Below are 13,234 nucleotides of genomic sequence, written 5' to 3'. Positions count from 1 at the left end.
CTTAACAATAATTAATTTTTATTTTATCATGTATCATATTTAAGAAGACACAATTTTTTTATAAAAAAATAAATATATTGTTCATTATCTTTTTAGTTATTTTTCCTAATCCGTATGTTAATCTTTTTTATATTGCTAAAATATTCATTGATTACTTATTTATTTTTTTGTCTTCTGTGGTTTTCCATCATTCTTTTATCTGATTATCAATAGAAAATAAAAAAAAATTATGAAAATTACTTAAACTTCGAGAGAAATAAAATTTATTCATATAAAAAAATTCTAAAATAAATAAAAACTGATATTATGATATATTTTTTTCAATATTTAGTTCTTTTTAACTATCATAAATGTTAACAAAAAATTAGTGCTTATTAATTGTGTGATTGTTTGTCTTCCTGAATAATTAATTTGTTATAACCATTATTTAGTGTGATTTATTTAAAAAAAATTATCCAAATAATTCTAATTATTATCTTCTATCTTCTACTATCTTCTATTAGTATTTTCCTTTTTTTAAAGTCACCAACAAAACCTAAAAAAACTAAAGGCCCCTCCCTTCTCTCTCTCCCACACGCAATAAAAAAAAAGAGAACCTCAGAAGAAGTTACTGAGTGACCGTCTGTCATCTCTCTCTGTTGTCTCACGTCACTCAACCCAGAAATCCCACCACCCAACATTACCAGGGTTAAACTCTATATCCTTATACAAATTCCAGAACTCTTCTCCTCTGCAGTGTCTCCCGGCGCTTTGGATTCCTACGAACCATATATCTCCGGCAGTTTCTCGGTGGATAGTGTTCTTACTTGGGCTCTTGAGAGATCCAGAATACATAATTTGTCCAATAGCCAGAGACATAATGATAAAGTAAATCTTCTGACACCAGAAGAAGATTTTAAATTTTTGCCCTAACCGTTGCATTCTCAACAGATTCTTCTGTTCATTCTTTTTTCCGTTGCTTTTTTTCTCATTTTTTGATGGTTTGTGTGTCGGTAATTTTATCAACTACAGTTTTGGATTCTGAAAATATCGACTGAATACTTTTATGTGAATGTGTTAAGTTCAAGTATCCTTTATGATTATTTTCTTTCTAAAAGTAAGATTTGTGTTTGTCTGACATGTTGTTGTATATTAATATGAACCAATATAAGATATTGTCATATATTTTGACATGCATGTATTATTAAAGTTAACGTTAGTTCTGAATTTAAAAGAAAAAGAAAGAAATATTTGATTTCCACAACAAGGCATGTTTCATACTTGGTTGAGTGCAACATCTCACTCTTATTAAATTATTTTTTTTTTTTTATGCTTTTTATTACCAGGTTTTGAAGTGTGGATAAGAGCTAATTTGCTGATCATTCTGATTATTAAGCCAGATTTAAGGTAACATGCTAAAATATAACATAAGAACATGATAGAAGTTCAAATGATAATAACAAAAAACTTTTTTTATTTATTTTTTTCGGTTAACTAATTCTGTTTAATTCACGTCGTATTGATTGTGTCAAATTCACTAATTTCGTATTACTATGTTGTATCCAATAAGAAAAAATATTGAACAAAAAATTCAAATAAAACATTTTTAATGCTATAAAAAAAATCACCCTAAAGATAATAGTAAGTTACTAATTTGAAACTATTAGGCATGTTATTAGTTAAGAACTTTTTAACTAAAAATTGTGTAATATCTTAATGTTTATCCCTGGTTACTCCTTTTGTTCCTATGCATCTTTATTTTTTTTTTCTGTTCTCCTTGTTTTCCCAAATCTGCAGGATTATATATTTTCATATAATACTCTTTTTTTTTCCTTTTTTTGTCTGTCTTTTTTTCAGATAGATGAAATAGGTTTTTTGGGCATTATTTTCCTACGATGAGTCTTGTTGCACGTAGAAGTGATCGCACAAGGTTGAGATTATATTGTTTTCCTTTTCTATTAAGGATTTCTTGTTAAGTATAGTGTAAAGATACTGATTTTGGTTAATTTAGGCATTTTTTGGCACAAGAGAACGTTGGCGAAATGATGAGGAAGAAACAGTTATCTTTCGTGCATACAGAGGACGGGTACATGTTTGGATTAATATATCATTTATGTTTTTTTTTTCATCTTAGGCCATGTGATCAATACATAAATCATATATAACTGAATTAATAAAATTAATGATAAAAAATTAAATGTATGTGATAAGTCTCTTTTTGTTTTTAGGATGATGTTTTGCTTCCAGAGATAGTAGTTGCTAGATATGGGGTCGAGCTGAAAAATGAAATTGTCCTGATTGATCTTTGTGACAACTGTATCAAGCTTAAATTAAAAAAACGGGGAAACAAAATATGGATACCTTCCGGTGAGGTAGACAAGTTATTTTCTTTCTATAAGTTCAAGAGTGTGGTGAAAATCGGTCTAATACATGTCACAAGTGTCATATTTTTTGTGGCTCCTGTGGATAGGCGAAGTAAACCAATTTATATGGATTTTTATGCTTTTCACTATGTTAAAGATATTGTTGATATATCTTTACTAAAACTAATTCAAGATGAGTTGGGATTGAACTACTTTGATGGACTGGATGATGTTTCATATGGTATAGAAGATAATGAGATGCATCGAAATATGAAAAGGTTAGAGTTCACAGTTTTCCCCTTTTTTTTAATTCTTAATTATTCTTAGTTTTATGCGTCTTATATTCTAACTACTGTATTTATTTTTTTATTACACTTGAAGTTTTAGTGTGCAAAGGATTCAAACGAACACTTCCAATGGAACTACTGTCAAGAAGAGGTCAATAATAAAAGAAAGAGGGTGTGTTAATTTTTTCTGGTTTAATATTAGATTGTTGTTACATGTGTTGTTGATTTTCTCACTCTTGATATCATTTAATTAATTGATAAGTTTGTTACATTTTAAGCGTATAGATTTCAATAATTAATTTCTGTCTCACACTATTCTGTATAAGGTTATCTTACATCTTTCACTGTTACAATTTTTAGTTTGCTCATATTTTCCCTATCAATTAAAATTGAAATATATAGATGTGTTGCTGAACATTATAGCAAGAGGTTAACGAAGTATGATATGAAGGTTGATCGATTTGTAAGTTTTTATAACTATTGTTTCATACTTGTTGATGAATTTTTTTTTTAAGACATGTTTCTAACCCCTTTTTTTTTAACAGTATATTTGCTGTGAGTTTGCTAGATTATTGCTTAAGAGTGGTGGATCGAAACAATGGAAATTTACTATTAAGGGCTCAAAGATTACTAAAACATTTGCAATACATGTCTTGAAAAGTAAGGGCAAGAATCGAGAGTACAAAATTGGACCCAAATGGAAAGATTTTATCAAGATGCATAAACTTAGGCCTGGATATTTATGTGTATTTAAAAGTGTTTCGAACAAAAATAATTTGGTTCAGGTTTCTGTGGTTAGAAACTAATTATTCAGATGCTTTGATACTTTCTTTTGTTAATTTTGGGATATGTATTCTATTTTGGACCCTAGGTTTTTCATTATCTAAAATTCAAAATATGTATGGGATGTGAACTTCTTAGTTAAGTTACTTAGTTTTTGATATCAGATGTGAACAGTCAAATTAATATACTATTTGGTTATATCATTCCCCCACTTAACTTTATACTTATTGCAATTAGATGCTTTTTTTTATATCATTATCATGATGTGTTAGATCCTAATTAGCATTGATATAATGATATTATATCTGATAGATTATTATGTTTAGATACAATTTATGTTTAATAATATTACAACTTGATGTTTCTTTCAAGTTTTCTTCTAATAAAAACTTTCTAATTGGTTGACATTTGTATTGTTTTGAATTTTTCTAACCATTTAATTCTGATATGATCATAACTTTTTTAAACTAATTTTATTCAGCTTGATCGTTTACTTTATTTCTCTTTAGAACATTGTCATCTTTAAATATGGCTATGTTTGATTGATTGGATATCTAATTAAACAAAAGAAGTTATTTAATTAATACTTTTTGTTTGTTTGAATATGACTGTGTTTGTCTAATAATAAATTTTCTTTTTATTACGAAGCCTTTAATACTGTTTTAACTTGCATATGACTTTGATTTGGAGAGATAATTATTGAATAGTTTATTTTTCATGTGTCTTCGTACAATTGTAATCCCGTGCAGTTTGCACGGGTCCTCTGCTAGTGTATTTAAGACGTGCTTCAAGAATTTATGCTACAATTTCGGCCTAAGCTTGGTTGAATTACATGGCCTAAGCCTGATTAAAAGGTCTGTAACTTCAAATAATTTATACATGCCAACATACAAAACACAACTGTTGAAGGTGCAGAGAGCGAGGTAGTGAGAGTGCAAGTTAATGAGAAGAGCTGAGAGAAAGGACTGAGGGGGAAAACTTATGTACTAACTTGGACTAAGGAATCACACTTCTTACACTCACATAATCCTGCTTATATAGTGAAGCAATCCGGCTTAACAAGCTGCTAACTAACTACTTTATATAATTAGCAATCTAACAAACTGACCAATTGAACTAACAAATTGAACTCCTAATCTACGAAACTAACTAAATTGAATAAACGACACCTTATAAACATGCACATCAAGAAGCTGACTAATTGAGCTAACAACGCCTTTTTCTTTTTCTTAAAAAAAAGAAAAGAATAAAGTTCGAAGTTTATAACTCATTCTTCCACTTATTGTATAATGTATCTGCAGTTAAACACTTCCTAATAAAAAGAAAAATTACATCCATATCCGGTTTCCTTTTCAGGAACATTTCTTTTTGAAAAATACTAAAAATTACATGAAGAAGTATCAAATTGTCAATCATAAACTGTCTGATAGTCAGATTCAACGCTTATCGAAATTTGGGAAAAACAATCTTCCCTTATTAAATTAAGACTAAAATATGGATACGCAACTAGCAAGGTAAACACAAATTTGTATCTAAATCATTAATTTGCAGAAGGAACCAACTTCACAGCATACAAAGAATCCTCTCAAAAGCCGAATAAATATCTGTTGCCGCAGACTACTAGCAATTTGCAGTACATGGAAACAATTCTATGTTCACAAGGAAAATAAGTAGACAATGGATAATTGTAGCAGCACCGGGAACCAAAAACCGAAAGGCGTTTCTTGAAAGCAATGGCGTGCACCGCTAATATCGATTTCTCCTCCGAGATGCTGCATCCCGCAACTCCCACGCTGGCTTACTCTCGTTCTGAATGTCATTCTGGATCAGTCCTTCTATTGGCTTCATGACAAAGAAATACTGCAGACAGGGAGAAAGAATTAAAAAATGAGAGCGCATGGCTTCTCTGCGAAACAAGAAAGAAAATCTATTTGATTGGAGCACCATTCCTGTTTAGGCATGTTAAATAAAAGATTTCGGGGTAAGCAAGATCTACTCTACTCGAGATGAAACTTACGAATATTTTTAGAGGAATTTCTCTTAAATAAGTTGAGAAATTGTTCTATTTTGGTGGTAAAATAGACAACTGGAAAAGTTCAAAGCTTACTTGGAGAGCAAATATAAGAGGAATCCACAGTTTTCCCCTTTGATTAGGATTTGGCCCTTCAATCAGCTTCTTGTCGACATGAACAGACTCATTTTTGTTTAATGCGATTTCTGTGATTGTTTGCACTAGATGAGGAATCCAAGCAATTCCATTTGGAAGAACCTATCACCATGAACCATACATTGTCTAAACAAGATTGACAAGTAAAAAGAGAAGATATTATGCTATGAACTAAATCTCCGACCTTTTCATCACTATCGTTCTTGTTGCATCTCCCACTGTTCTCGACCAAAACAACAGGAACACCAGCAGCCTAGGATACCCAAAAAGGAGGGGGAAATATAAGCATAATTTTAACAATGATCTTCTTTTATGATAGAAAACAAATAAATAACAGAGACACAAGAACAAGCTGGAAGAAAGGAACAAATATATTGGAGTGAAAAGTAATTTACAAATTAGATCATTAGAATGATGCTCTAAAAACCCAGAGTATATACCACAGAGAAGCCAAAAACCAAGCATTTAGAAATTTAGAGTCCAGAATGAAGGTAAAGCAACAAATTTTCTGTCTTAGCAATATTCCCTTGAAATTAGATACATTCACTCCCATAAGATATAACATACATTAGACTACATAGTATGCATGAAAATCTCTCTTCTCTTGACTCACTACAAAATCTACAAACATGTATGTAGGAAATGCAACATAAACCTAAATGAGCCAGTATGTAAAGGTCAATTGGCAATACAATAAAGCGGGCTACTTGCAGAAATAAACCCACTTACAAACAAACACGGGAAAAAAAATTCACACCAAATTTTCAGGCTATTCCTCCGTAGCAATGTTTTTATAAAACTGGGCCAGTCTTTCAAGTGTCCAAAGGAGAAGATCAAGTTTTCAAGAATAGACTAAGTTTGAATGAACAAGAGCCTCCATATATTTATGTATATTTTAATAAAACAAATAGAAAAATCTTAACATGTATCTAAATATACTAACTCCATCATATGGGTCACACTAGAGAAGTGAGGAGGGGGGGGGGGGGTTATAACAGGAAACAGTCACACACAATAGAAAGGGAATAGGGATAGCTCAGTGGCAGGCTAGATATCACCACTAATAAACTCATTACCTCAAAAGGTCATACCATAAAGACAGCATTCGCATGCTGGTTGAACACCAGCCTACAAAAGCACTGCAGCCGGGTTCAAATCCTAGATTACTCTATTTGTGCAGAATCAACCATAAATTATACTGTTTCTATGGGCCAAGCAATGTATCTGTTTTACTAAGATTTAAGACTTAACTGGACCAACTAGTAGATCAATTCATGGTTAACCTTGACTGACCAGCTAGGTAAAAAGCACTTGCATCATAAAGACATACATATAAACTGGTCAAGTTGCATAAATCGAATAGTGGGAAAAGCTACACTTCTCATTGCAAAACTAAGAAAACAGATTCCGAGATGAGGGAATGCCTAGGGAAAACAAAGAATCAACTAAACGGAGGTCTTGCCATTCAAAGATCATAGTTCCTTGACAGTTTTAAGACGTAAATACATAGGCAAATACCTGAAAGGCATCTTTCTTTATCCGGGCACCCAATCTAACAACTTTCAATAGAGCCTCAGATCTTTTCGAGAAGAATTCATCATAAGCCAAACCATCTGGTGGAGAGAACTGAGCATGTGTTAGAGCTACTATAGCCTTACTCCATATTGCTTTGCCAAAACTATCTGTTATAGCTTTGACGATCAACTTGTCCAAGTTGTCCACTCTGTACGCATCCAAGCGATCCACGTAAAGCAGAACATCTATGGTCTTGTTCAAAAGGAAACTGCTCAGGCACACAAGAGAGAAAGGGAATGAGAAAGAATAACACGAGTCATGAAAATAAAATGACCAAAACAATCTTTGCAAGTGGAATGCCATATGGGAAACATAAGCCTACCGTTTTATTATATCGAGCGCCATATCATTGATGTATCCCCCTTCAATTAGACCAGGAGTATCAATAATGTTTAACGTAAAACCCGCCCTTGATCGCGATATCATCATCGGCCGTGGACTTTCCGACTTTCCATGAAAATTAAAAAACATTGAATCAGAATTAAACACTAACAGCCAATTATAGCGGAAAAACAACTGAAGCACAATTGCATACCTGAAATGGGCTAATAGAAACTATTCTTTCCCCAATGATGGAATTGACAGTTGAAGATTTCCCAACACCACCTTTCCCCATCACAAGTATGGTCAAAGAGTTCACATTCTACACCAAAACAACCATACAAATTTTCACTACGCTATGTAAACAACAATAGTTCAATTAAACTAACCAGCATGAGTAATTGTCTTTATCAAACACATAATTTTAGCGGGAAAAATATCAAAAAATAAAATAAAAAACAGAACCTCTTGTTTAAGCTTTCCCAAGAGCTCAAGCAACTTTGTCTGGGTGGCAGGCGCAAAGGTATTGATTCCTGTCCACTCACGCGTGAATTGGGGCGCCATCGAAGGATGTTTCACTAAATCAACAACGAAAATGAGACATTATCAAAAAGTAAATTGAACAAGACAATATTATTATTATGTTATAGTGCGAATTCCACAAGACAGTGACAGAAACCTAGTACTACTCGAAACAACAATAGACACTGTTACTAAGCATTGATTCTGCAAAATTGGGAAACGTATTTGAACAAGCCAGTGCAATCACCACAAAACCTCTTAACAATCCATGATTAGAAAAGGTAACTAAATATAGTTTAAAACGAAAAAACAAGGATAACCATGGAAATGATAAAGAGAGACAAAGGAGTAGAATTGCGGAGAAGAAAAGTTGGGTGTTTAGTTTACCTGAGTGAAGGAGGAAGAGAGAATTGGGAAACGGTGGGAATAGAATGAATGAGGTAACCGCCTCCCTTATCCGACTAATCCAGCTTTTAAACAATACAGTGCGTCTGTCCGACACTCATGTCTTGGATTGGCCCCTCTTACCTCTTAGCTATATTGAGATAGACAAGTGTTATTTTATTATTTATATTATAGTAGATATCTAAATTAGTAAAATAAAAAAAATTAATTGAACTCTTTGATCTTCAATAAATATGTATTATTCTAGATTCTATATTCAAGCTTATACATTGTATATTATATTTATATAATTTTATCTTTTATATTAATCTAAAACTATTTGACGACATATTTTTTTTTTAAAGAAAAGTTTATGAAAAGATAAAATTTTAAAATATACACAAATGTGAGTTGTTAAATTATAGTTTTATTGATGTTCAAAATTTACAGTGTTTTGTAACAATAATCATCATGATAAATAAGTGTAATTTAATAATTATATCAATAAAAATTAAATTTTAGGGATATAACCTGTATAAATTTTTCTTGAAATGTCATCGGTAAAATTTTATTATAACTCTTTTTTTTATTATGATATACGTTTTTAATAAAAATGAAAGATGGACACACTAGCTAATGAGTTATAACTCAAATGACATAGTCTCCCTATATTCAGCTAAGAGGTCGTGAGTTCGAGTCTTCTTATCTTTGGTAAAAAAAAAAAAAGATGTACACACTAAATATACAGAAAAGGTAAATAATAAATTGATATTTGAAAGATTTTAGCGCTGATAAAATAATATCTAATTTTTGTTATTGACAAAATAGCCATAAAAAATTTTAAAATTTGACAAAATTACCCAACCATGAGAAGATGTTTCATGTTGGCCGTTTCTTCTTCTTCAACAAGCTATTGCGTCCCCTTTTGTTAGACCGCAATGGCACATCGTTGCGTCTCCTTTCGCCATGGCAGTATCTCACCGCTTTCTCGTGTTCACTGCCTCTTTTTCTTTAACATGCAATTACGTCCCTTCCGCGTCTCCTCCACCATAACCGCTGTGTCCCCTTCCTCCATGGCAAAGAAGAAGAAGCGTCCCCTTTTGCAAGAAGGAGGAGGAGAAGGAGACTGAAAACATCGCCGAAACTCTCTGCCATCATCAGAGTTCTCTTCCGATTGCTGCATCAGCGTTTCCATTAACTGTGATGTTATTCTTTTATGATTGAGTGATTTTGTCAAATTTTAAAATTTTTTAAAGACTATTTTATCAATAATAAAAGTTAGGTAACAGTCTAAAAAATTTTTTGAGTACCGATTTAATATTCACCTTTATATAGATCAATAATATATATATTATTCTTCCTTTCGTTAATTTCTCAAATTGAAAAAGTATAGGTAAATAACAATATTGTTGAACAATGTAAATAATAGAGTTAAAAAAATAAATTAATCTCAAATTTAATGAGTGACATGAGTAATTAATATCTAATAATAATTAAATTTAAAGCAATTATTTTGTTGAACAAAATCCTCTCAAATTATCAATAACAAAGACAAGCAAAAAAATTTGTTGTAACATGCAAATTCTTAAATACATGCATCATGCATGTACGTTATTTTATTATTTTTAAATTTTAATAACAGCATATTATTTGAATTTAATGTCTTTTTAATGTCGTAGAAGTGAAAGATATTTATTGGAATAAAAATAAAATTTTTAAATTTTTAATAATTTTAAATATTTAGGCTGTGTTTGTTTCTGAGAATAAGATAAAATAAAATATTAAAAAAAATTTTAAAAATAAATATATAAAATTTAGTGTTCTTGTATTCCATTTGGTAATAAAGTAAAACAAATTATGAAAATCTAATTTATTCTCATTTTTTTATTTAAAAAATTTGAAAAAAAAATATAATAATAAAAAGTATAATTATAAAAAATTAACAAAAATAATGAAAGAAAAATAATAAATAAGTTATATTTTCTGTTAGTGTCTCTATGTCTTTTCTATCGGGATAAACACAAAATATACTAATTTAGTATCTATGAACACAATATCTTTATTCATATCTCATATATCAAATATGGTTCTGTATTTCTGTGTCTCTATCTTAGTATTCTGTCTCTGTGAACAAACACAATCTTAAAATTTTTAATTAAAAATATTTTATCTTATTAAAATTTACATTTATGACAACTACTTCAAGTGGTCTAAGAACGAAAAAGTTAGATAATATACTATTTTTTAATTTAAATATGATTGTTAAAAAGAAAAAATAAAATGGAGTAAACTACTAAATTGGTATTTAAAAATTTATATTATTGACAAAAAAATTTTTTAAAAGATGCTAATGATAAATAAGTCTCTAAAATATTTAAAATTGCAATAAAAAATATTTTAAAAGTCAAATTTTGATATAAATTTTTGCTATCATTATAAGAAAAATAGGATCTTTTTATCTTTAAATTTTGCTAATTTTATGTCAAGTGAATTTTTTAAAAAATTAATTATGAATGACCATATTTAGTTTGAAAAATAAAAAGAAAAATACAGAGATCAAATTTTGTTCCGAATTTTTTTTGTGTACCTTCTCAATATTTAGTCAAATGTTGTCACAAAAATTCGGATGAAATGGATAAATTGTTTGATGAATATGCAAGTTTTTTATCATTTACAAAAAAATAATATTTGTTGATTATTTTTATCGTATTTTTAAATAATTCAAGAACTATTTTGTCGATAACATCTTTCAAAAAATCTCTTTGTCAGCGCTAAATCTTTTGCATACCGAATTAGTAGTTAACTCAATAAATTATTTTGTAATACTTATTAAAATTATATTATGTGTATACAAAAAATTAGTTATCGAATTAATTATTTATATAAAATATATATTAAAATATTTAAAATAGCACATGTATTTAGATAATTTGTCATGAACATCTCTCCAAATGAAAATTTTTATTTTTAATGTAATTATATCCCTAAATCAATTTTTAGATTGTTGGATTCCTTATCACTGTGGGGAGGTAAATAACCGAAGCATGAGAAAACGCATAGGTAACTCAATATCCGGAGGCAAGATCATATTGTTTGTGCTTGTTCGAGACACATTGGAGTTTATCAATTTCATTTTTATTCAGTGACAAAAAGAGGATGCAGACACTGACATTCGTAAAAAAAAGAGGCGTTTACTAAATTAACATTCGATTTATGATCCACTATAAATAATTTTTTCACAAAATTGATACTTGTTATCATACTGTTGTTGTTCTAATCTGAAATAGGTATGGAAAGAGTAGTCAGGAGTCCTGCTAAATCTGGACATTTATTCCAGAACCAATACTCCATCTTATGCCTTTTTTCACAACTTTCTTCCCTTCTACTAAGCTCTACTAATAGCGTGAGTTGAGGTCCTTTTTCTACAAAGAGAGGATTAGTATATCTGTAATATCTACCTTTTAACATATGAGCCAGCAATGAAGTTGGATTAATACTTATATGCCAAAATTGTTTAACCAACAAGACAAGATTTTGGGTTCGGAGATCTTTAAACCCCAAATTCTCCTTTCTTTTTGGTCTAGTCATAATATCTTAATTAATTCAAGCTAGTTTTCTCTCATACCCTCTCTGTTCTCATAAAATTTTCTCATGATCTGGTGTATCTCTTCTAATAGAGAGTCAGGCAATTTGAAACAAGAAAGAATATACACTAAAATTGTCTCTCTAATAGTTCTATTTAACACATATCCATCACCTGCAAATAATAGATTCCTCTTCTAAGTATAGACTTTTTTCTGAACTTTATCCTTAATAGTTTCAAATATAGTCTTTTTAGATCTCTGAATTATTGATGGAAGTCCCAATTATTTGTCCTGAGATCCTACATGATCTATGTTAAGAGTGGTTGCTAGTTACTGTCTAATATGAATAGGAGTATTTTGAAAAAAAAAAGACTACTAATTTATGAAGATTAACCTTTTGAGCACTAATCATTTTATAGTCACTTAGTAACATCAAATATTAGAGCATGATTTTTCAGTTGCCTTACTAAATAGGATAGAGTCATCAGTAAAAAGTAAATAGTTAACTGTTAGAGATCATCTGTGAATTTGAATCTCCTGAATAATCCTATTTTGCTCAGCTCTATGTAATAGATAGAATAGTTCTTCAGCATAAAATAAAAAAAATAAGGTGACAACAAATTTTCTTGACGGATATCCCTTGTTGTCTTAAAATAGCTATAAAATTGTCCTTTCACAAGAACTAAATAAAAAATAGTAGTGACTAATTCTTGAATCCAAAAAATCTACCTAACCTTAAAACTCATTTTTTTTCCATAATAACTCATAGAAAATTTCACTCGACTTTATCATAAACTTTACTCATAGATAATTTAGTAACCATTTCACATAAAAAGAAAAAATTTTGTCTTAAAATGGTGTATATATTCATGAACTATAAAAATTATTAGAGATAAGTCTAACTTAAAAGATATATATTCTAGTTAATTAAAAGAAAATAAATCTTAATTATTTATACGAAAACAAGACTTTAGTTGAGAGGAAATATGTAACCAATACTTTGGTTGCCTCTCACATAAATAAATTTTATTTTCTATCCAATTAATTTTAGATTTTTTTTGAAATAAAATAAAAATATTATTATTTTTCACAACAAATTTTTTCATTTTTAGTTTTCAAAATCTATTTTTTTTATATGACAACAAGTTCACCCAACAACAAATTCGCTCAATATATCGATAAATTTGTAGATTAATATTAAATGTGTCTCTTACATCGATAAACTTTGTGCAAAGTGACAAATTCGCCGACTAGTGCGGCGAATTTTGA

At 29.7% G+C, this 13,234-nt stretch overlaps 2 protein-coding genes across 2 annotated transcripts; one reads left to right on the top strand and one right to left on the bottom strand.

Moving 5' to 3' along the window:
• Nucleotides 1–729: 729 nt before the first annotated feature.
• LOC112696818 (uncharacterized) lies at nucleotides 730–3,623 on the top strand. Its single transcript, XM_072197216.1, has 8 exons — nucleotides 730–867; nucleotides 1,326–1,386; nucleotides 1,837–1,909; nucleotides 1,991–2,065; nucleotides 2,208–2,620; nucleotides 2,724–2,801; nucleotides 3,032–3,092; nucleotides 3,175–3,623. The coding sequence occupies exons 5-8, from the start codon at nucleotides 2,469–2,471 to the stop codon at nucleotides 3,433–3,435; spliced, it is 552 nt and encodes a 183-aa protein (XP_072053317.1). The 5' UTR covers nucleotides 730–867; nucleotides 1,326–1,386; nucleotides 1,837–1,909; nucleotides 1,991–2,065; nucleotides 2,208–2,468; the 3' UTR covers nucleotides 3,436–3,623.
• Nucleotides 3,624–4,761: 1,138 nt separating this feature from the next.
• Nucleotides 4,762–8,606, bottom strand: LOC112696817 (translocase of chloroplast 34). The gene is made up of 8 exons (XM_025749701.3): nucleotides 8,385–8,606; nucleotides 7,941–8,053; nucleotides 7,690–7,797; nucleotides 7,477–7,601; nucleotides 7,098–7,362; nucleotides 5,764–5,832; nucleotides 5,520–5,681; nucleotides 4,762–5,272 (listed from the first exon to the last, which is right to left on the bottom strand). Exons 2-8 carry the CDS (start codon nucleotides 8,037–8,039, stop codon nucleotides 5,159–5,161), a joined length of 942 nt encoding a protein of 313 aa, XP_025605486.1. The 5' UTR covers nucleotides 8,040–8,053; nucleotides 8,385–8,606; the 3' UTR covers nucleotides 4,762–5,158.
• Between the last annotated feature and the right edge of the window lie 4,628 nt (nucleotides 8,607–13,234).

This window comes from Arachis hypogaea, chromosome 6 (genome assembly GCF_003086295.3).
Source record: "Arachis hypogaea cultivar Tifrunner chromosome 6, arahy.Tifrunner.gnm2.J5K5, whole genome shotgun sequence".
Taxonomy (NCBI): Eukaryota; Viridiplantae; Streptophyta; class Magnoliopsida; order Fabales; family Fabaceae; genus Arachis; species Arachis hypogaea.
Note: the sequence above shows the minus strand (reverse complement) of the source record. Positions and strands in the feature narration are given on the sequence as shown.